This window comes from Penicillium hispanicum, assembly GCF_028827665.1.
Source record: "Penicillium hispanicum strain IBT 35686 chromosome Unknown utg000007l_segment0_segment0, whole genome shotgun sequence".
Classification (NCBI taxonomy): domain Eukaryota; kingdom Fungi; phylum Ascomycota; class Eurotiomycetes; order Eurotiales; family Aspergillaceae; genus Penicillium; species Penicillium hispanicum.
The window spans coordinates 2,280,593-2,301,287 of record NW_026623199.1 but is presented as its reverse complement, the minus strand read 5'-3'; the positions used below and the strand labels follow the sequence as shown (position 1 = coordinate 2,301,287).

General features: G+C 51.3%; 9 protein-coding genes across 9 annotated transcripts; 3 read left to right on the top strand and 6 right to left on the bottom strand.

Moving 5' to 3' along the window:
• Window positions 1–110: 110 nt before the first annotated feature.
• N7459_008651 (ATP-dependent DNA helicase 2 subunit KU80) lies at window positions 111–2,812 on the top strand (the record flags this gene model as incomplete). Its single annotated transcript, XM_056947819.1, has 9 exons — window positions 111–239; window positions 292–346; window positions 399–465; window positions 519–586; window positions 653–821; window positions 873–1,512; window positions 1,567–1,964; window positions 2,024–2,235; window positions 2,301–2,812. The coding sequence occupies 9 exons, from the start codon at window positions 111–113 to the stop codon at window positions 2,810–2,812; spliced, it is 2,250 nt and encodes a 749-aa protein (XP_056797329.1).
• Window positions 2,813–3,175: 363 nt separating this feature from the next.
• N7459_008650 (Qc-SNARE protein) lies at window positions 3,176–4,380 on the bottom strand (the record flags this gene model as incomplete). Its single annotated transcript, XM_056947818.1, has 2 exons — window positions 3,176–3,227; window positions 3,290–4,380. 2 exons carry the CDS (start codon window positions 4,378–4,380, stop codon window positions 3,176–3,178), a joined length of 1,143 nt encoding a protein of 380 aa, XP_056797328.1.
• Window positions 4,381–4,680: 300 nt separating this feature from the next.
• N7459_008649 (uncharacterized protein) lies at window positions 4,681–6,614 on the bottom strand (the record flags this gene model as incomplete). The annotated part of the gene is made up of 3 exons (XM_056947817.1): window positions 4,681–5,650; window positions 5,768–6,025; window positions 6,307–6,614. 3 exons carry the CDS (start codon window positions 6,612–6,614, stop codon window positions 4,681–4,683), a joined length of 1,536 nt encoding a protein of 511 aa, XP_056797327.1.
• Window positions 6,615–8,939: 2,325 nt separating this feature from the next.
• Window positions 8,940–10,667, bottom strand: dps1 (putative aspartyl-tRNA synthetase Dps1; the record flags this gene model as incomplete). Its single annotated transcript, XM_056947816.1, has 2 exons — window positions 8,940–9,617; window positions 9,672–10,667. The coding sequence occupies 2 exons, from the start codon at window positions 10,665–10,667 to the stop codon at window positions 8,940–8,942; spliced, it is 1,674 nt and encodes a 557-aa protein (XP_056797326.1).
• Window positions 10,668–11,050: 383 nt separating this feature from the next.
• On the bottom strand, window positions 11,051–12,317 carry N7459_008647 (putative HAD superfamily hydrolase; the record flags this gene model as incomplete). The annotated part of the gene is made up of 2 exons (XM_056947815.1): window positions 11,051–12,128; window positions 12,190–12,317. The coding sequence occupies 2 exons, from the start codon at window positions 12,315–12,317 to the stop codon at window positions 11,051–11,053; spliced, it is 1,206 nt and encodes a 401-aa protein (XP_056797325.1).
• Window positions 12,318–12,668: 351 nt separating this feature from the next.
• Window positions 12,669–13,924, top strand: N7459_008646 (F-box domain protein; the record flags this gene model as incomplete). The annotated part of the gene is made up of 2 exons (XM_056947814.1): window positions 12,669–13,066; window positions 13,120–13,924. The coding sequence occupies 2 exons, from the start codon at window positions 12,669–12,671 to the stop codon at window positions 13,922–13,924; spliced, it is 1,203 nt and encodes a 400-aa protein (XP_056797324.1).
• A 413-nt stretch (window positions 13,925–14,337) lies between these two features.
• N7459_008645 (coatomer subunit gamma) lies at window positions 14,338–17,363 on the bottom strand (the record flags this gene model as incomplete). The annotated part of the gene is made up of 5 exons (XM_056947813.1): window positions 14,338–14,570; window positions 14,625–15,440; window positions 15,494–15,841; window positions 15,897–17,174; window positions 17,288–17,363. The coding sequence occupies 5 exons, from the start codon at window positions 17,361–17,363 to the stop codon at window positions 14,338–14,340; spliced, it is 2,751 nt and encodes a 916-aa protein (XP_056797323.1).
• A 426-nt stretch (window positions 17,364–17,789) lies between these two features.
• Window positions 17,790–18,748, top strand: N7459_008644 (phosducin family protein; the record flags this gene model as incomplete). Its single annotated transcript, XM_056947812.1, has 4 exons — window positions 17,790–17,827; window positions 17,917–18,099; window positions 18,189–18,544; window positions 18,606–18,748. 4 exons carry the CDS (start codon window positions 17,790–17,792, stop codon window positions 18,746–18,748), a joined length of 720 nt encoding a protein of 239 aa, XP_056797322.1.
• A 733-nt stretch (window positions 18,749–19,481) lies between these two features.
• On the bottom strand, window positions 19,482–20,625 carry rsmA (putative bZIP transcription factor (Fcr3); the record flags this gene model as incomplete). Its single annotated transcript, XM_056947811.1, has 3 exons — window positions 19,482–20,046; window positions 20,153–20,424; window positions 20,500–20,625. The coding sequence occupies 3 exons, from the start codon at window positions 20,623–20,625 to the stop codon at window positions 19,482–19,484; spliced, it is 963 nt and encodes a 320-aa protein (XP_056797321.1).
• Between the last annotated feature and the right edge of the window lie 70 nt (window positions 20,626–20,695).

Genomic DNA, 20,695 nt, shown 5'->3' with positions numbered 1-20,695 from the left:
TGTGCGCGCGTCCGGGCCTTAACCAAAAGGGAAATATCACGCGTCTGCCTACTGTTGCCTCGTTGAAAGCGCCCAACCTCGCGTCAAACCGAACTCAGATTCTTCCAACAATGGCAGACAAGGAGGCCACTGTGTACATCGTGGACGTGGCGCGGTCTATGGGGGAGTACCGCAATGGCCGCTCCGTCACGGACCTCGAATGGGCAATGCAGTATGTCTGGGATAGGATCACTACCACGGTATGCATGCTGCGAGCCAAAAAAAAAACCAGAAAACTAACATGCGCTCCAGGTGAGCACAGGCCGGAAGACGGCCACGGTCGGAGTGGTTGCCCTTCGAAGTGATGGTGAGCACTTCTCAGCCTCTCTGCAACTTTGTCTAACCAATGAGAATGCTAGATACATCAAATGAACTCCAAGAGGATTCCAACTTTTCTAATATCTCGGTCCTTGCGAACCTTGGGCAGTATGTTGCTAGCAATTGACTTTGGATAAATCATTCGCTGAGCCCTTGCCCAGAGTTCTCATGCCTGATATTCGGCGATTCCGAGATTTGATCAAACCAAGCCAGACCAACCGAGGCGATGGTATGTCTAACAACAGTTTGAAATGCCTCCGTGCTATTAAAGAGATATTGACTGATCCTTTTTCAGCTATCTCTTCCATCGTCGTTGCCATTCAAATGATCAGCAAATACTGCAAGAAGCTCAAGTACAAACGAGAGATCGTGCTGGTGACCAATGGCAATGGGCTGATGCCAACGGATGGCATCGATGAGATAAAATCGAAACTCCAAGATGATGGGATCAAATTGACGATTCTGTAAGTCGTCTAGGTTGTCTCACCCCCTCAAGTCATGCTAATTCTATCCAGTGGAGCTGATTTCGATGATGCGGATTACGGTGTCAAGGAAGAAGACAAAGATCCTCGCAAGGTAAAGCAGCTCACATTATCTTTAGTAATGAACAGTGCTGATTCGATTCATCTACAGGCTGAAAACGAACTTGTGCTGCGAGACTTGGCCGAGGGGAGCCCGAACGGCGCTTATGGAACACTAGAGCAAGCGGTCGCCGAGTTAGAGATTCCTCGTATCAAGGTCACCAAGAGCATGCCATCCTACAAGGGATTTCTTCAATTGGGGGATGCCTCGAAGTATGAAACAGCCTTCCGCATACCCGTCGAACGCTACTTCAGAACCTATGTCGCTAAACCACCTTCTGCGAGCTCTTTTGTCTTACGGTCCGGCGCTGCACCAGGGCAAGAAGAGGGTGACTTGGCTCAAAGCCAAGTTCCCGGAGAAGGCAATACACTGACCTCTGTGAGGACCTCTCGGACCTATCAAATCACTGACGAGTCTGCGCCCGGCGGTAAGGTCGACGTCGAGCGAGACGACCTTGCAAAAGGCTACGAGTACGGACGGACAGCCGTCCATATCTCTCAAGAGGATGAGAATGTTACCACATTAGAAACCTTCGCAGGCTTGGAGCTGATTGGATTCATCATCAACGACCAAGTAAGTTCATCGATCAACTCGATATAGACGTTAGAAGCTAATTTGCCCGTGCAGTACTCTCGATACTTACACATGTCCAACACCAACTTCATAATTCCCCAAAAGGCCAACGATAAGGCTGCTCTTGCATTGTCATCTTTCATTCGTGCTCTCCACGAGTTAGACTATTACGCTGTCGCCCGACTTGTGACGAAAGAGACCAGGCCTCCGATGATCGTGCTGTTAGCACCATGCATTGAGAAAGAGGATGACGAAGTCTATGAGAGTCTGATCGAAGTTCAGCTGCCATTCGCAGAAGATGTGCGGTCCTACCGGTTCCCACCATTAGACAAAGTGGTCACCGTGTCAGGAAAGATCGTCACTGAACACCGCAACCTTCCGAGCGATAGCTTGCAGGAGGCGATGAGCAATTACGTTGATAGCATGGAGCTGGATCTCAAGGACGATGACAAGTGAGTGACCATTGCAAAATGTATCTAGGTCGAAGGACTGATCAACGTAAACAATCCAGCAATCCAATCGATGGTCTGCCGATCGAAGAGTCCTACTCTCCGTTGCTGCACCGTCTTGAATCCGCGGTGCGCTGGCGTGCCGTCCATCCCAATGACCCCGTTCTTGAGCCTGCGGAGCGGTTGACCAGATTCGCCCACCCCGACGAAGACATCGTGAAGAAATCACAGTCATACCTGGACGCACTGAAATCCGCAGCAGACGTCAAGAAAGGTAAACACATTCTGACCCCAGAAATGAGAGACGTGAAATCATAACCGAAATAACTCTGTCTACAGTACCACCGAAAACCAAGGGCCGCAAACGTCAACGCGAAACTGAAAAGCCCCTCTCAGGCCTCGACGTCGACGCCCTCCTCAACTTGGAGCCGAAGCGCGCCAGGATCTCGCCTGAAAATGCCGTGCCAGAGTTCAAGCAGATGTTGTCGCGCGCCGAAAGTGTGGAGACAATCCACGACGCCGTCAAGCAGATGGCCGTGATCATCGAGGCGCAGGTGAAGCACAGTCTTGGCGATGCCAATTACGAGCGTGTCGTTGAGAGCCTAGGGACAATGCGGGAGGAACTGGTGGACTACGAGGAACCTGCGCTCTACAATGACCTGGTGCGTCAGCTCAAGGAGAAGATCTTGAACGAGGAGCTGGGTGGTGATCGACTCGAGCTGTGGTGGCTTGTGAGGAAGAGTAAGCTCGGTCTCATTGATCAAAACGTATCCGAGAGATCTGAAGTCTCGGAGGAGGAGGCCAAAGAGGTGAGTTTGAATCCTATCTGGTCGGTGGCTAAGAACTCATAGACGCTAACTCGGGATCTCGTAGTTTTTGTCCGCCAGCTAAACGACCTTAAATTGTTATCTTTGTTAAAGGGACTTTACTATATTGCAGCATAAGCGAGATTAGCACTACTCGTCAGAATGATCTTTTTCTCAGCTTTAGGTCGTAAGTCGATGCTAAATCGCAATGATCATATTAACAAGCTTGCAAGGCGTTGGAGACCCTTCTAATCATCGCCCATGCTGGGAATCAAATATCGTGAAAATGTTCCACGCAGTGAACGCTCAAGTAGAAACTGAAAAGTGTAAAATGGCCTGGTGTATATAGCATGCTCGTCAAAGGAATGATGATTAGGGCCGATGTGCTTTGGTCCAAAAGCAAGAACATTAGGAAATCCTGCCGATGCGCTTCTTGCCAATGTCGAGCTTGGCTTTCAGTCTAGAAGAATAGTTAGTAAAGCACATCCCAGAAGCCAGGTGCGAAAAGAGAAGAGAACGAACCGATCGGTATCCTCATCAGCCAACTTCAAGAGCTCATTCTGCACCTCCAACTCATTATTGATAGCAGTGCCCAGCTCCCGCTGACGAATGATGATTTTCATCAACTCTTCAACGCTAGCATCCTGATCCTGCATCGTCTGCCGCTGCAGTTGCAGCACGCCTTCATTGTCGAGTTCGCGAGTGCGCTCTGTCTCTTTTCCAAGAACCCTCCCTGATCTTGCCGGAGTTCTGCGCCCGTTGCTTGCGGCATCACCGTTCCCAGCCCGAATTAGTGCATCCTTGTCCTGTATCGACGCTACGGCATGGTCAAGTCGGCTCTTCGTTGCCATAGCATGCAGCAAGTCCTCCAACCCATCTTTCTCCTTGCGCGCATTAATGAGCAGATCTTTCCGACGGCGGAGCTCGCCTTCACCGAGGCTCGGCGACGCAGCCGAACCGCTGGATTGATTGCCGCGGTTGCCGAGGTTCTTCAGGCCTTCTTCCAGCGTGGTTATCATGGACGATGCACGCACGAGACTGCTTTTCGCCTGTGCGGAGCTCTCATGTTGCTTCTGTGGCGTGGTCTCCTGGTCTCGTCTGGAAAGCTGAAGTCGAGCGTCGTGGAGATGGGCTTTCATGTCCCGGTAATAGTCAAGCCAGAGAGTAGGGTCTGTGATCGGGGCGTTCGCTGCGTTCCCAGGGTCTGTGATAGCGGCATGAAGCCTTGAGGAGGTACTGGCCGTAGTAGTGGATGACGAAGCCGCGGCGGTCGGTAAGTTGAGAAATGCTCGCCACGCCGGCGAGGTGCGCCAGCGGCCATCGGGGGACTCGTTTATTGCCCGAAGATATTCCTCCAGACCACAACGGCGCTCTTCACGAAACCGCTCGTTAGAGACTGTATTGGAGAACCATGACTTCGAGGGCAGTTGTACCGGGGGCTGTGCATTGGTCTGATTGACCAGGGTCGCGTGGAACGTTGAGAAGTCGGAGTAGCGCTTGGAGACGGTGAAGGAGCGGAGAGGCAGCCGAAGGGTGATGTGATATATTGTGTGTGGGGGAGTAGTGGGAGAAAGGGACGTAGTTGGAATAGAGATCTCCACGCTCGGTGCCATCGCTGTCAAGGCGGTAGAGGCATGGGACTTCCAGAGTTGAGGAGTGGAGGAGTTGAGAGTTGAGAGTTGAGAGTTGAGAGTTGAGAGTTGCGGCGTCGACGCATGACGCAAGGTGCCCGAAGCGGTCTAGTCCGGGCTGTCAGGCACCGGATCTATCCCAGGCAAGTCACTGGAAATACTACACACGGGATTATATATCTTCGTCCGTTCCTAGTAGGGAAATGAGTAGAGCCATTCAGAAAGTATTTAGCAATTTGGGTATCTCATTATGATTGCCAGGTTCAACCTTCAAACCATCCTCTAACTGACCCAGACCTCCCGTGCATCCAGCAGATCGCGCTGTCCGAAGAACTCACCCACGACGGTGATGATCATATCGAGCAAGGCGCGAGACTGTCGATACACTGCTCCTTGATCTGTAGTAGTGGCTGCTTCCGAGCTAGCGCTATCCAGCAGTCTGGCCTGTAATCGTGCCTTTGCCGCCTCCAGTTCATCCACTTGGCTGGTCGCGTCGGGCATTTCAGCTTCTGGACCATCCGCAGCCTCCCGCGGTTCTTCCAAGGTTAGATTAGCTGAGGTAGCTGAGGTTTCCGATATTTCATCTTTTCTAGAGTCCGCGTCAGACGCTTCGGCCTCCTCCATGGTCTGGCTATTCTCCGCCTCTTGCACTTTTTGTAAGATCTTCACGGCCCGTTTCCCGAGATCGCGAACCTCTCCAACATCCTCTGTCGCCAGCTCTCCAATTTCGCGACACTTGCCCAATAAACCCCAAGCCCAGGCGCCGATGCGTCGAATGAGCTCCGCGTTCCCACCCCGGACAGTGTCGGACAAGAGTCGGGCCGTAATCTGCAGCACACCTAATACGCTTTCCAGGTCCATGCAGGCTAGTTGAACCATCTGGGGATCCACGGAGAGAACAAGCTTCCGCCATTCCTTGCGCGCGGCATCGACTCTGCGGGGGAGGCTGATAGGATGGGTGTCGTCGAGGGCGGCGATGGAGGTGGCGGGGGGTGTGCACTTCAAGGTGGATCGGAGGAGAAGAAATCGATGTCGGAGTAGGGTATAGTAAGATATTTGTGCTTCTGGATATGAGTCTTCGGCGGGCGCGATCGTGTTGCTGTCCGTCTGGACAGGGGCGACATAGGCCTCATCCTCGAAGAAACCGGCCGGTAGGGATAAGGACTTTGAAGCTGTCGGCAAAACCGAGGGGGCATTCTCCTGTTTTGAAGCTGGGGCAAGGAAGAGCGATGGTAGCGAGCTCGCTTCGGATCTAAAAGCTCAATCCAGCAGGTCAGAGGCAGGTTCGCAGCGCAGGCACAGAGGAACTGGGGAGGTCATGGCGATCTTTAGCAAGTGATCAATACCGACCAGGAAGATGTAAGCCTACCGGACCATGCGTAGGTATTCCAAGCCATCCTCGGCGGGGCCGTAGAAGAGTTCGTCGTCGCCGCCGTCGTCCAGACCCGGGAACGCGTTCTTCTGGCCGTAAACGGGGTGATTGCGAGGTCGCTCGTGAGATGCCCCGGTCGACTCGCCACTTTCACCTTCGTCAAAGACTCGAGGCCGCTTGGGGGAGGGCCCTTCCATGGTTGATTTCCGCTTGTCTGGCATCGCGGGCATTTGCAGGAGGAAAAGTTGGGGGGAGCTTGGCGTTTATCGACCGCGGCTTATCGGCGTTCAGGGCAAATCATGAACGGCGGGTTCTTCTTACTTGGAGCAAGGGTAACTCCTGATTTAAACATATGGGACTACTGAAAATAATGTGGCAAATTTTTGATTCTTCATAATGACTGGAATAATCTGCCAATGTTTCGTCGTCGGAGTGTACAAAGTAAACAGTGGCTTATCAGGTCATCACGATCTACAAGAAAGACCGTTGTTAGGATTTTCAACAAGATACATAGCAGAGAACGTAGGATGACTCACCAAGCATTCACAACCTTAAACGAGCGCAGCTCATCATCGAGGCAACCAGTGATGGCGTCCTCCTCGCCATATGTGGGCGATCCGCTGCAATCCGTGGAAGAATAGAGGTACATCTGGAGAGCGTCGCTGGTCGGATCGACATAGACAGATGCCTCGTTGCTGGGAATTGTTACGCAGTCCTGAACACCCCCGCCCCCTTGAGACCAGTTGTTGGTCCCCTTGCAACCGTTGTCGGTGTAAGAAGCGACACTCCATTCGGCGGCCGCCAGGGAGATGAACGAGACGGAGGCTAGGATTGTAAAGCGCATGATGATCACTGAAAATAGAATTGAATCTTTTGCAAGTGGAGGATTTTTGACAGTGTGTGGCACGAGGAGAAGGCCACTCGGGGGCATTGAAGTTCACTTTATACCCTGAAGGGGTTTGTCCCTGTGGGACCTGAAAATAGTCGTTTGACCTATATAACTCTCTGTTATGTACCAGCTTACAGTAGCTTCTGGGACGCAAGCCTTGTCCTGCAAATCGATCTATGTATTGATGGGTCCTTGTGGAAGGACCGAGCCCCACAGGTTGTTGGGATTTTTATGGTCCACTAGCGCCAGGCGTTATGCCCAGACAAAATCTCAAATTCCGTGCAGATTGACTACGTAACATTTTCCTAGAAGAAATAATACCTGTACATCGAGGCTTGAAGGGACCGATTCTTCACAATTAAAAGTGGAGCTAAATGATGAATGACTATCTAGGTAGTAGTACTGTAGTACATAACTACTATCGTGCCAGGCTGGCCTTAATAGTGGAGCCTAAAGTTTTTTACACGTTTATTTATAGGACTAATTACCTTCCTAATTAGGATCAATGCCAATACAGGAATCACAGCCTTGTTGTGCCTTGTCGTGCCGTCCGGCCCCTTCGACGAGGCTGTGACTTTAGCCCCCATCATCTCGCTGTTTACTATATATAGTTAGTTAGCTATTGGTTAAGGGAATCCAAAAACTGATGTACATACAGTGATGTGCCATCAATTTTGGGCATTCAGCTTATTAGGCCTAGAAATGGAAGATCCCTTAGCTAGTTAGGCAAGCCATCTTTATATCCCTGTCATTAATCTCCTATTCGATCTTGTTTAACCCCTAAGACTATACATGTTACGGTCGGAACTACTATGTGCGCTACTTATATCGGGCCTGGGCTATCGATCCTCTAGAGAGGATCGATATAAAGGATCAATATAGGTTTTTTGGCTCAGTGGTAAGGCGCGTGCCCAGGCGTACCTTAGCAGTATACCCTTCTGGATCAAGAACTCGATCAAAGTTAAAATCAGTGTGTTGAATTAATATATGGGTTAAATCGATATATGGAGCGATCTGGATATAATTAATAACCAACTCAGTAGAACTGGAAAATCCCGCCTAATGAGCGGGTGCAGCTCATTAGGCCTGGAAGACCGGAATTATAATACTGCCGAATCCGAGGTCTTGGCGGGCCTACTCCAAGGCCTAATGAGCTGAATGCCCATCCATTTATCTCTCCATTGGACCGACTCGCAATGCCGGTCCTAACAACAGAGCAACTCCAGATGCGAGGACATATTTTAACATCATGACTCAAAAATAGTACATCATAAATGTGATAAAGATTTAGACCACTCTGATACAAAAGATTAATTGATCTGGCTTAGAATGGGCTGATCCCCGATATGGTTGCTGCCGGCCACAAAATAGGGGGAGAAGGGAGTTGGGAATAGCTTCATCGCAAGTACATCGGTCGCTGCCGGGGGGATAACATAAGCACAGTGTGGGTGCTAACTATGGGGGAATACCCGCACGGGCCCAGTAGTGTGTTCCAATCAAACGTGCAAAACAGAAATAAGGTGATTAGTCATGCGGGACTACCTGACTCCACTTACCTAATACAGGATAGTTTGGCGGGCTTCACTGAAAGTCGACATTGAATAGCTACCCTGGGGTGAGTGGCGTAGTGGTTCAACCCACTGCTGCATTAAAGCAAGTCCCGAGTTTGAATCCCGACGATGGACCTCATTTATGAGACTCCGGAGGGTCGAGGACGTTCGCACCTTCTTCCGGGAGGAAGTAGGAAACACCTCGTCAGCATACCACTGGCAGGCAGCGACTTCCGCAAAACCACTAGTTCATCACTACGCAGGTTTTATAGCCTGGACCCCGGACACCACGCTGGGACCATCTGGGTGAATTTTTTTGCAACTTCTCCGAGTAGCACCGGTCGAATTAGGGCATAGGAACGATGCGCCGAGGTCTAGGATGGAAGGCAACGCGATTTTGGACTTGATGGGGGCTAAATTGATCCTATTGATGGATATGAGGGTTGGTACATGGCACCCAAGTCTCAAAATCGCTGATTTCTCGCGATTTAGTCTGGCAAACTTAGAGGATGAAGCATTCAAAGCATTGGAAATTTAGCAAGTTAGCAAGTTATCATTTGCCATGGTTGTGACTAATATGTGACATGGGAGGTGGGCTTTTTCAATACTTCATCTCGACCGAGACATGCAGCGCGGGAACTCCAATTAACAATCACAAACTTAAGAAAAGGGGAGTCGCCCCATCGATGCATTTATTTTTCTCCGAGCCTATCTACACAGATCATGGCAATTAAGGACGCAGGCGCTGCGGGTCACGAGGGAACAGTGACGCCAGGCGCACATTGGGCAGACCGAGGAAGAACATCACAATGCGGTTCAGACCCAGACCACCACCGGCATGCGGGGGACAGCCCTGGCGGAAAGCATTCAGGTAATCCTCAAAGCCCTCCTGGGTCGGGTCTAGGCCCTTAGAGCGCATGGAAGCCTCCAGCTCATCGATGTTGTGGATACGCTGGGCACCAGACATGATTTCCTCGCCACGCATGAAAAAGTCATACGAGTTGGAGAAACGCGGGTCTTTCGGATCGGCCTTGGTGTAGAAAGGACGAACGGACATGGGGAACTTGTCCAGCACATAGAAGTCGGTATCATATTTGTCGCGGATGATCTGGCCCAGCTGCTTCTCCATTGCGGTGGTGAAGTCATTCTCGAACCGCTCCTGCTCCGACATATCGACACCGGCCTCCTTCAAGAGAGCGAGACCATCCATGTAGTTCAGACGCAGGGCCTTGCCGTCCTTGGGTAGCTTGAAATCACCGGCCTTGGGGTAAGACTTCTGAATATTCGCGATCTGAGCGCCGTATCGCTCCTTAAGCTGGGTGAGAATGAAAACCAGAAGATCTTCGGCAAAGTCCAAAACCTCATGGTAATGAGCATGGAAGGTCTTCTCGAAATCAAGACCGACAAACTACCGGCCGGTTAGTAAAAAAATGGCTTTTGTATTACTAGGCAACGGTCATACCTCTGTCAAATGTCGATGGGTGTTGCTGTCTTCGGCACGGAAAACGGGGGCAACCTCGAACACACTCTCCATGTCTCCAGCGATACACATCTGCTTGTACAGCTGGGGGCTCTGGGCCAGGTAACCACTGCGCTTGAAGTACTTGACCTCAAACACATTACTACCACCCTCAGTGGCCGCACCGACCAGTTTGGGGGTGAATATCCACCGTGAACCGCTTTTGATCATGTATTCGGTGAACAGCTCAGCAACTCCGCTGGAGATCTGAGTGATGGCTTGGCTGGTTTCAGTCTGCAGGTCCAGAACTCGGTTGTCGAGACGGGTCTTGAGAGTCACAATAGGTGCACCCTCAGCATCGACCTGAGCACCCTCATCGGTGGTTTCTGGGGGAGGGCGCTCGGCATCCTTGACCTGCATGGGCAGCTGCTGAGCGGCCTCGGAGATCATGTAGACCTTGCGGATGTGGAGCTCAAGGTGGCTGAGGGTTGCCGATGAGATAGGAACTTCGGGCTTCTTGACAATACCGGTGACCTGAACGATCGAGTTGACGTTCAATCCACCGGTGTATTTGATCATCTGTCGCGAGATAGGCTCAGCAGCCGCAATAACGGCCTGGACCTTCTGGCCCTGCTGTCGCAGCATCAAGAATGCCAGCTTGGCACTCTGAACTCGCGCATTGTCGACGCGTGCTACAACAGTCACTTCCTTCTCATAAGAGTCATCTGAGAACTCGCTGAATCGTGTGGTGGGGATAACATCCTCGGTCTCGGGGATCGGGCCGTACAGGTCCTTGGCTGTGTCATTGGCGTCCTGTGCCGCGGCCTGGGCCTTCTCCTGCGCGGCACGGGCAGCCGCCTTCTCAGCCTTAGCCTTGTCCTTGGCCGCCTTCTTCAGCGCATTCTTGCTTGCACTCTTGCTCTCGGCACCCTCCGCGGCGGGCGCGGCGGCCTCGTTGGTTTCAGGCTTGGGTCGAGTGGGAAGTTCGGAGTCCGCCATGATGCTATAAAAAGGGAGAATAGTTAGCGGCAATGAAGAACTGCCGAAAGGACGAGCGTCTTACCTCAATGATGATCTTGAAAAGTAGAGCTTGCGGCGGTTAGAACATTGAGTCACCCCGCCGCGGTGGCAGCCCTAAGCCCTAAGAGGGGTGTACGTCACATGACCATATCTATACATGGTCCGGACGCGACAACAAAGCTGACGAAACAGTGGTTTTTTTTTGAAGATACAGATGCCATTGGAATCGCTGCAGAATGTGGAATATCACTAATGGATATAAATGGTATATACGCATGGAATGAGCGCCATGTTGATGCCTATGACCAAAACATCTACTGCCCTGGAAGAAGGCCGAAGCAGTCCTGAAAGGCCCAGTTTGCTCAAGCAGACCATTTGGATGCCTCCAGTGCCCACTGCACTGCCTTCTGGACGTCATCGGCGATCGTCTTAGGCGTCCAAGCAGGCTCGCCACCACTGTACACGCCCGTTCTCACCAGAATTGACTGCCAGCTACTGCCGATGTTGCTCCGGTATGAGTTTGCGCCTCGAATATCGGACTCCGGGTTGTCACCAATCATGTACACGTGCTGTAGGTGCGGCAGATTTGTAGCGCCGCCAAAAGCCGTTGATCGGTTCCGAAGCATTTGTCGCTCTGCAAACTCGTAGGTCCCCTGGTAAGGCTTCCCAATAACGGATTTCTTCAATTCGATGCCTTTGCCGGGGCCTCCGGTCGTCGCAGCCCATACGCCCCCTAACGCTTCTCTAAATCCACCCTGACCAAGACGCGGGAGTGGATAGGCCGCAGCCCACCACAGATCGGGGTTAGAGAAGTATAGGTGGGGCTGGCCATCTTGTTGATAGCCGTGATTGGGAAGATCAGCCCGACCATTCTTGTCTGATAAGGTACCCAGGTGACCCTGCGATGACAGGAGAAGATCCATGATGACTTGTGTATCTAGTGCCCAGTCCCTGGGGTCATTGAAAACAAACATGGCATCAATCTTGAGACTCTTGGCTGGGTCTCTGGGGTCCACTGGCTTGGGAAGAGGCCTGGCGAAGGTCTTATAGTAGTCGTAGAAGTTCTTCGAGAATGGCCAGATAGATGGGTTTGCCATGAAAATATCACCTGGTGTCACAACATTCTTGAAACCGTATTGCTCGGCGACACGCCGACAGCCATCACCATCACCCCCAGCAACCAAGACGCATTTATGTTCCAGCGCACTCGTCTCGTCGGTGCCCTTGACCAGCTCTGCAAATGGCGAGTGACTCTGAACAATATCGGTTGCATCCAGTGGAACGTTGAGCTTTTGACTGATCTCCGCAACGCGCTCCGTCTCGTGTTTACCGCCGCCGTTGGTGAGAAGGATGAAGGGAATGTTCTGCCGTTTCAAAAGAGCCAATGTCTCAGCTGCACCAGGTATAGGCTTTGAGGCTCGAAGAAGGACTCCATCAATACTGAGCAAGAGTGTTAGATGCTGGTGGAACGGGTTCAGTCTTATGCATACATCTCACTCACTCAAAGGCGAACGCGAAGTTGGGGACCCGTGTGGAGCTGGCATTCTGGATAAATCGGCGACCGAGATTGCGACCAGAAGATAAACGCTGTATCTGACCCAGTGACTGCCAAATTGTGTGAGGCCGCATTGTGTGCTGGGTGGGAGGGAGTTGGAAGACGAGGATGAGTTGAAGGGGAAGGAGGAGGGTGATATCATCTCCGACTCACCTCCGCCCCACACTCGCATCTCCGATTACCCGTTATCCGTTATCGTCAACACTGCGTCGCTAGCTTCTGTCAACCTCCACAGCATGCTTTGATCGTGGTCGCGCCACAACTGGTGAGCACTAATGCCATGTCGTGTGGAAATGCCACTCGCTCCATTTGACTCAAGCCCTCTTCGTCTCTCCTTCTCCTACCCCTACTCCTACTCCCATTTTTTCATCCATCAATGAAAACACCACACAGGTCTAGCCGACCTTATTGATGTCCTCACCATCATGCCTTCTGGACAGGGTATCCATCTCCCTGACGAGATCGTCGAATTTATCGTGGGCTGGCTGTATGAGCTTCCTCGCCACAGAACGCCTGACAGTCAAGACCACCGGAGCCCGGATTTGAAGAGACAGATAGACCTGTGGGCTTTCTGTGCTGTTTCTCGCCAATGGTATCGAGTCGGTCTTCGGCACCTTTATCGCTGCCCAGCACTATGGGAGAACAACAGCTTTGCACTTTTCATGAGAACTGTCAAGGGGGCCAGCCCAGACCTAGGGTCGAAAGTCATGATATTGAATTTGCAGAAATTGCAACACCAAAGTAGCCCTAGCCAAACTGCCCGGCTGATCAGCTGGACAAAGAAGGGCTTACGAAGTTTCTTCGCCCCTCGTGTCTCATTTGCGTGAGTACTAGATGGAAAAGAACCTTCTGACGACCAACTAATCCCTCGACTAGGACCAACTGCCTGGCCCCGCTGTCCAAGTGCAATAACATCACTATGCTAGATCTCAGTCTTGTCGGCGGAAGATCATTCAGTTTTTCGCGCTTGAAGAAGGCTATTTGTAGCCTTCCAAAAATCTCCACACTCCGTTTACCAATCTCCGTCCCAATCACTGACCCGAATGACTCCACAGGCCAATGGCCATCCAGTCTATGGAATATGCACATAGGAGGACTTCTTATTCCAACGGTCATGTTGTCATTTCAGTGGCCGCCGAATATCAGCTGCTTAACGGTTTCAGGATGCCTCGATCTGAACCCGGAGGTCTTAGAAAGCCTACTGGGAAACACACAGCTCCGAGATTCGCTGAAGTCCTTGACCCTGAGACCTGACAACAGGTACATATTCGATGATTCTAGTGCCATTCTATATGAAATGGCTGCTTTGTATCATCTCGAGATTCCCGTGGATTTGATGTACCCCCTTTGCATCCTGCCCAGCTCCTTCGACAGTCTGCCCATCCGACATCTCGTGCTGTCGAAGCCATACGACGAAGAATTCTGGAAATCAGCCTCAAATCCCGATGATAATTCTTTCAAGAACAGAATCGCGGAGGATATTTACGAAGCGTTGGATGAAGGAGAAAGCCTTTCAAATATTTGGACTCTGGGCGTCGATCCAAAATACAAGCCCTGGGCCTGCGAGCACCAGCAGGACGGAATTGAGGCTGCAATCATACATCATCTAGATGACTTCCTGGATGAAGAGCTCGATGAAATGCTCTTTGAGGAGATGGGAATTTACTGGGCTTCAGGATAGGGCTATACAGTGATGCGTGTAACGCTCTTAAAGAAAAAGTCCCAGTGACATGACGACATGTCACAACATTGAGTTATTCCTCAATCAATGAAGAATTTTTGCGAAGAGTGGCACACACCTAAACTGACATTAATATAAGGCTCGGAAATATTTGGCCCCTTTTCATGCACACTATTTCGTCTATTTGGAACCTTTTGAGCTCAGTAAGAGGAGAAAACGCATCGAAACAGGCTTGATAGCAGAACCGGCCCTCCAAATTTTGTAACGGGCTTCGTGGGACACGTCAAAACCAAAACAAAAAATCGCCTTGGAAGCTTGAGAGCGATTGCACAAAAGAAGATAAACAGGGCATGTGAACGAATCCTCATGTCTACTACAATTTGCTATAAAAAAGAAAAATAGGTTAAAGGACATTAAGTGACAGATGCAAGCACCGCAGCAGCAACGCCCTCCTCTTCTGCCCGGACAGTAATCTTGGTCGTGACACCGCTCTTGCTCGAGTAAGCCATCTTAATGAGGGAGGCCACTCTGCCGCCAGACACGGTCTTGCCGAACAGCTTGAGTGTGTGGGTGCTGTTGTTGAGGGCGACATCGGTGCCCTCAAGGGGTTGTAGGGAAAGTGCGGAGATCAATTGCTCAGTGGCATCTAAAATATTGTAAGCAATTTGGTCAAAATGAATAAAAAAAGATGAGAACATACCGGTGATTCCCTTCATATTGCTTAGTTGAAGAGTCTCGCTCTCTTCTTCGCCGTTAGCACCAGCCTGTTCCCAGACGTGGTCGAAGCTGCCCGCGAATGCGGGAGTGACATAGTCGCTGCCAGTGAGCTCGAGATCCTCGACCTGGTATTCATCCTCGTAGCCACCCTCTTCCGGTTCGCCGGTAGTAGGATCAATCTCCTTGCTAGTGAACTTCAGGTTGTTGGTGAAGGAAGTGATTGGAACGCTGTGCTCGCCACCCAGTTTCTTGAAAGCCACGTAGACGACACCCGGCTCATTAGGAGACAATGTAGGCGCTGGAATGATGAAGTCATCCTCCAGCAGCTCATCCTCCGATGGTGTCGCAATCACAGTGACATTCTCAAGGATAGTATCTGGCAGGGTGTTCTTGATATCATATTGCACGACAATATTCTCCTTGAAGATATGCTTGACAGCGGTAACGACGTATTCAGTCTCACTCTCAGACAGCTCGACAGGGAGGGAGGATTTGAGCAAGTTGCCATATTCCTTGATATCGGGGTGCTGAATGAGCTGCTCGGCATACTTCTGAGTAGCGGCGGCAGTGGCAGCCTCGGCCACGCCGCTTGGCTTGCCCTTCGGGGGCCCTGCTGACGGAGCCTTGAGGGTGGGTGTGGCTGTCGTAAGCTTCTTGGTCCTTTCCTCAGCCAAGGCCTGCTCTTGAGTGACAACAGGAACAGATGCAACATCGAAGGCGGCAGCAAAAGTTTGCTTGTCATTCGACGTCACATACATGACGAGCTGGTGCTCAAAGGTAGAAAGGGAGTACATCGAGTCTGGTTCGTCAGTAAGAGGAACCATTAGAAGAATTGTTTAATGGGATTCTTACCGTTCTTGATAAATGCGCCGGCCATCGTGTCCTCCGCGCCCATCAGACGCAGGTTGAGAGCAGCACGGTCACGCACCTCATCATCGGTATCATCGAGACAGCGAGTAAGGAGAACTTGCACACTAGACTTGACTTCGGGATCCTTCTGGCCAATACCAAACTTAGCAAGCGCAGTGACAGCGGCAGCACGGACGATGGCATTCTCCAGCACGACACGGTTGTAGATATAGCGAATGTACTTGGTGGGGTGCGAGGTCTTAGGGCCTTCAACACCAAGCAAGTGCAAAACGCGGACCGAGAGCTTAGTGAATTCGCAATCCTCAATAAACTCGCAGAGATGAGCGAGCGCTACCAGAGCGTCAGTCAGATAAAGTGAAAGGGAACTCCAATAGCGTAAACTTACCATCCTCTTTGCTCTCTGGAACAAACTTGATAAGATCGAACATGCTCTCCACTACGGTGCGCTTAAATTCGTATCCACCCTCATCGCGCAGGATGCCGCTCAAGAAGGTCAGCATGCCAGCCTGCTTGCTCGGGAACTTCAGACATAATGTGCGGATGGCCTCGACAATGGTGATCTTGAACTCGTCGGTGATATCGGCCATGAAACCCGAGATTTGTTTCATCAAGCGGTCAACGCTGGCTTCGTTACCGGTCTTGAGCAGAGTAGTGATGGCAAAGGTGGCGATAGAGCGGTTGGAGTTGGAGATAAGCGACTCGATGTCGGGATTGCAGACATTGACGACGTGGGGCTTGAAGGTAGCAAAATTGTGAAGGATGCGGATGGCAGCGAACTTGGTGATGGACCGCGGGGAGGACAGGAACAACTGGAGGACGTGAACTGCCTGCGAGGCCTCGGCATCGGTGACATCCCGCATGTCGCAGATGGCTTTGGCGGCCTCGAAGTTAACCATCTCGTGCTTGTGACGTAGCCAGCCATCCAGCATCTGCATCATGGGTTTTCGCAGACCCTGGTCTTCCTGAGCCAGCTTGGCCGCCAGACGTACCAATAGCAACAAAGCCGCCGGGCTCTTCACCACACCAGCAGCACCGTACTGTTGCACCATTTTGACCAATGCCATACGATCGTGCGAACGCATCTGATACAAAAGACCGATTGCATGGTACTGGGTCATGAAGTTGGACTGAGAAATAGCGTGGGCCTGCGAGCTAGATGAGAAGCCCAGGAATCCCTGCGACTGCTTCGATGACGAGGCTGCTTCTTGAGTTTCGCTTTGCCATCTTCGTACAACATCGCGCGCGATAGGGAGGAGGTGGTAGGAAGAGACCAGAGCAGCCGAAGAGACCGAGGGAGTCTTGTCGACAATGGCAGTCTTGATCAGTCGCTCAATACCCTGAACCGTAGATCCATCAATGATTCGGCACAGGGCTCGGATAGCGTTGGCCCGGTACAACACATCGCTTCCGACAGCAGTGTCCTTCATGATGATGCTGGTCGACATAATGACATCCTCCGCGGTATTGGCCAATTCCTTCAAGATAAGATATACCATCTGTCGCAACGAGGGGTCCTTGTTCTGGAACAGCTTGGAGATACCAAAGAAGAGGGTGGTAGCTTCGTTCGTGGGGAATTGCTCCCCGGTGAAAAGGAGGACCGCGATCTTGGTCAGTAGAGTACGGCATGTCCGCGGCGAGATCGGCGAAGAATTGAATAGTCGAGCTATCAAGAATTGTCCAGTCAGTAATGTGCAGGCGGGTGTAGGGGTGTCTGATGAGCCGCATGGACAGGGGCACTGTCGTTGTCATTGCCATTGCCATTGTCGAAATGCATACCATCTTGGAACACGGAGGTCCGGTCAAGCTTGATCATGACCTGATCCGCATCTTCATCTTTCTTCATGTAACTCATTTTGCCCAGGCGCTGGGATTGCACCAGCGGAGTGTGCTTGCGATCTCACTTTGGGGCGGGTGGGTTTCAATTGGGGGGAAGGACACAGTAGCAGTAGAGTCGGGAGGGCGGTGTAGCCAACTACTGCATGCGCATATCTCACCCCCGGTGAATGAAGCGAGCAGGTAGAAGAAGAAAAAGGGGCGGAGAAACGGGAGTGATGAGTCGCAACCTCGAGCTCCACGGCACTGTTTATGGAGTTAAGTTGAAGGTGGCCTTCCGTGTGTTTAGCAGCCACCTGTGGCGGCGGATCAAACATTGCAAACAAGTGGCATCATGGTGCCAGGGTGCCTCGCGCCCGATCTCGACCTACACGTTACTTTAAAACCCTCGTTTCCAAAACTTTGCGGGTTTGGGATAGCGACTGTCTAGTCGTATTTATTCAATATGCAAGTCGAAGTCAATCCCAACGAAGACACCGAGTGGTATGTTTCCTAACCACCTGCCGCCCGCATCCCCGCCCTCGAGGACCTATTAGCGAACAGGGCCAAACTGAGTTTTGCTTTTGATCCAGGAATGACATTCTTCGTCAACATGGCATCATCCCCGAGAAGCCAAAAGACCCCGAGCCCTTGATTCAGGAAGCTCTGATCGAGGCAGAGCGGAAGGCGCACGAGAACCGTCTGGAGGACAAGGACCTGGATGAATTGGATGCATTAGAGGATGAGGAAGATGAGGACTTTCTCCAAAAATATCGGTAGGCTCGTGGTGGACCAGATTATCATATGCGCACTTTTCAGACATGCTCGAGAAATCAACTCGCCTAGCTAACCTCCAACCCAATAGTCAGAAACGCCTCGCCGAACTGTCCACCCTCCAACAGACCAGTCTTTACAACCAAGTCTACCCGCTCCAAAAAGTCGATTACGCTCGCGAAGTGACCGAAGCCTCAAAAACCGCCTTTGTGCTGGTCAACCTCACTTCACAAGGTGCCAATGTGGAGTCCCGTGTGCTGACCGAGCTCTGGCGACAACTGGCAACCAAGTATGGCGACATCAAGTTCTGCGAGATCCGTGCCGATATGTGTATCGAAGGGTACCCGGAGCGGAACACACCCACAATCCTTATTTATAAGGACACTGAGATCCGGAAGCAGCTCATCACGCTACGAGAGTTGAACGGCCCAAGGACCAAGATTGAAGGTAAATATGTTTCCGTCCTTGATGCATATTCTGCCTGACACTGCTGCTAACCCTGTTATAGATCTTGAACGACTGCTCATTGAAATCGGTGCCCTAAAGGAAAGCGATGTCCGTCTTAAAAACCGCTCTGATTCGGTGGATGACTACCGTAAGGCTGGCGGCGACGAGCTCAACATTGAGGACTACGATGACGACTGGGATTAATCTTTCCGTGTCAACTATAGACCAACCGGAAATTTCATGAATTGATGCTTGTACATTATGAAACACCGCTCAAACAGAGGCGGTAACCAGCCTGCAGGAATGTGGCATGAAGAGAGCAGAAGGGGAGCCAAAAGAAAAAAAAAAAGGAAAGGAAAGAAAAAAAGCTGAAACGAATTAAAGATCGCGGATCGCTCCCGGTATCGAAGATGATGTTGTCGACTATAGGCAGAGACAGTCGCAGTTCTCATGTGCGCTGGCGGAACTGGTAGGACATGAAAATCAAGGACTGATTTCCCGTATGATTGAACGCGAGCGGTGTCTGTCATTGGCATTTAAGGCTGGCCAGAAATCCACATAAGAACCTTTTGTAGACGAGATTAGTGCTACAGAGGGGTAGCATGGGCTTGATCTCAGTGTGGCAGCGCCTGAGACTTGAGGAACGACACCAATCGCCGTGTCGAACGTTAGAAATAAAGGGTGGAAAGTAAATCAAAAGAGACGTCGGCTAAAGAACTAAAGCGCCAAGGCAACGAGAGAAACAAATATCAGGCCAGCCGCAGTCAGGAAAATCCTTCGCCATCCCGCTAGTCCAGCAGGTCTAGCGCCAGAATACTCCAAATGTCGCCATATCCAACCACTACAAAAGAAAAATCCATATACATAAAGAGCATGTAAACATCACATCGTAAGATCGGAGGCATTGAAGAGGCATCGTAGAGAAGAAAAGACAGTCTCAAATCAACTCGTCGCAATCGGCAGCACTTGCCTCGATAGCCCGACGCACCTCGCTCTCCTTATAAGCCGGACCTTGTCCATTGCACTGAGCAGACCCCTTGAGCCGATCCGAAACATCATTAAGATTCACCTGTCCTCTTTTAAACAGCTCATGGCTTTGTATGAGGTCCCACGTTGCGGCGGCATCGAGAAGTTTTTCGCCGGTAATTTGACATACTGCGATGCGATGCTGTGGACTCTGGAAGTTGGCCGTGCCTGGGGACGAGCTTGAGCCCAGACCTGAGGCCGGACCTTCTGCGACCAAGTTTGGTTGAAAGTCCGTGGGCGTATACTTCATCGGACCGGTGACGGTTGGTTCGGCGCTCTCTCTTGCGTCGCTGTTGCTCCCGTTCATTGATTGGGAAGTCGCACGTAGAATCTCATTTTCAGTGGCAAATTTGGCGAGCTCGCGCTTCAAACGCTCGTTGTCGGCTTGGAGGCTGGTCGAGGCTTCTTCAAGAGTGGTCACTTTGTCTTCTAGGTCCTTCACATGCCGCTCTTTGCGCTCGCGGAATGCTCGCTGACTATATAACCGCGGGTTAGCGTAGCTCAAGCTAGCCTATGATATTCTTCCACAAAGACACCCAAACAGAATGATCAGGCATAGTTCTGAGGAATATTTCCACATACGCGGCTCGGTTCTGTGCTTTGCGCTTACTTTGCGCCGGGTTCAACGATTCCTTTTCTTCGCTGCTGCTCCGCCCCGCAACTGTGTCGGCAAACTGGTTCTCATCGCCATCAATTGACGTGGGATCTGACTTTGCATTATGGGTTGGATCGTTACTAGAAACCGAATGTTTCGTGAAAGAGTCCGGCGGCGAATGTGGTGGCGGTGGGACAAAGGAGGAAGGGTCAAGGCCTAGAGACGGATCAAAGCCGGGAAAATATTGGTTGTAGGTATTCTAGCGCACGAAAGTGTCAGTGAAAACGGTACACGAAGCAGAGTTAGCCTCGCCAAAAGCGACAAGGACTCATACCAGGGAGAACGGGTCACGGAGAGCCTCGTCAGAGGATGGTTGTGGCTGTGGTTGTTGATCGGGGGTCGGCAGCCCGTAGAGCGAGTAGGACTGAGGTTGTTGATTACCATAGTTGGAGTAGTCCATCGTTGCGACTCGGAGGTCGAGCTTGTCAGGTAGGTTAGGATAGTGAGGAGGAGCGGAGGGCCGGAAGGGC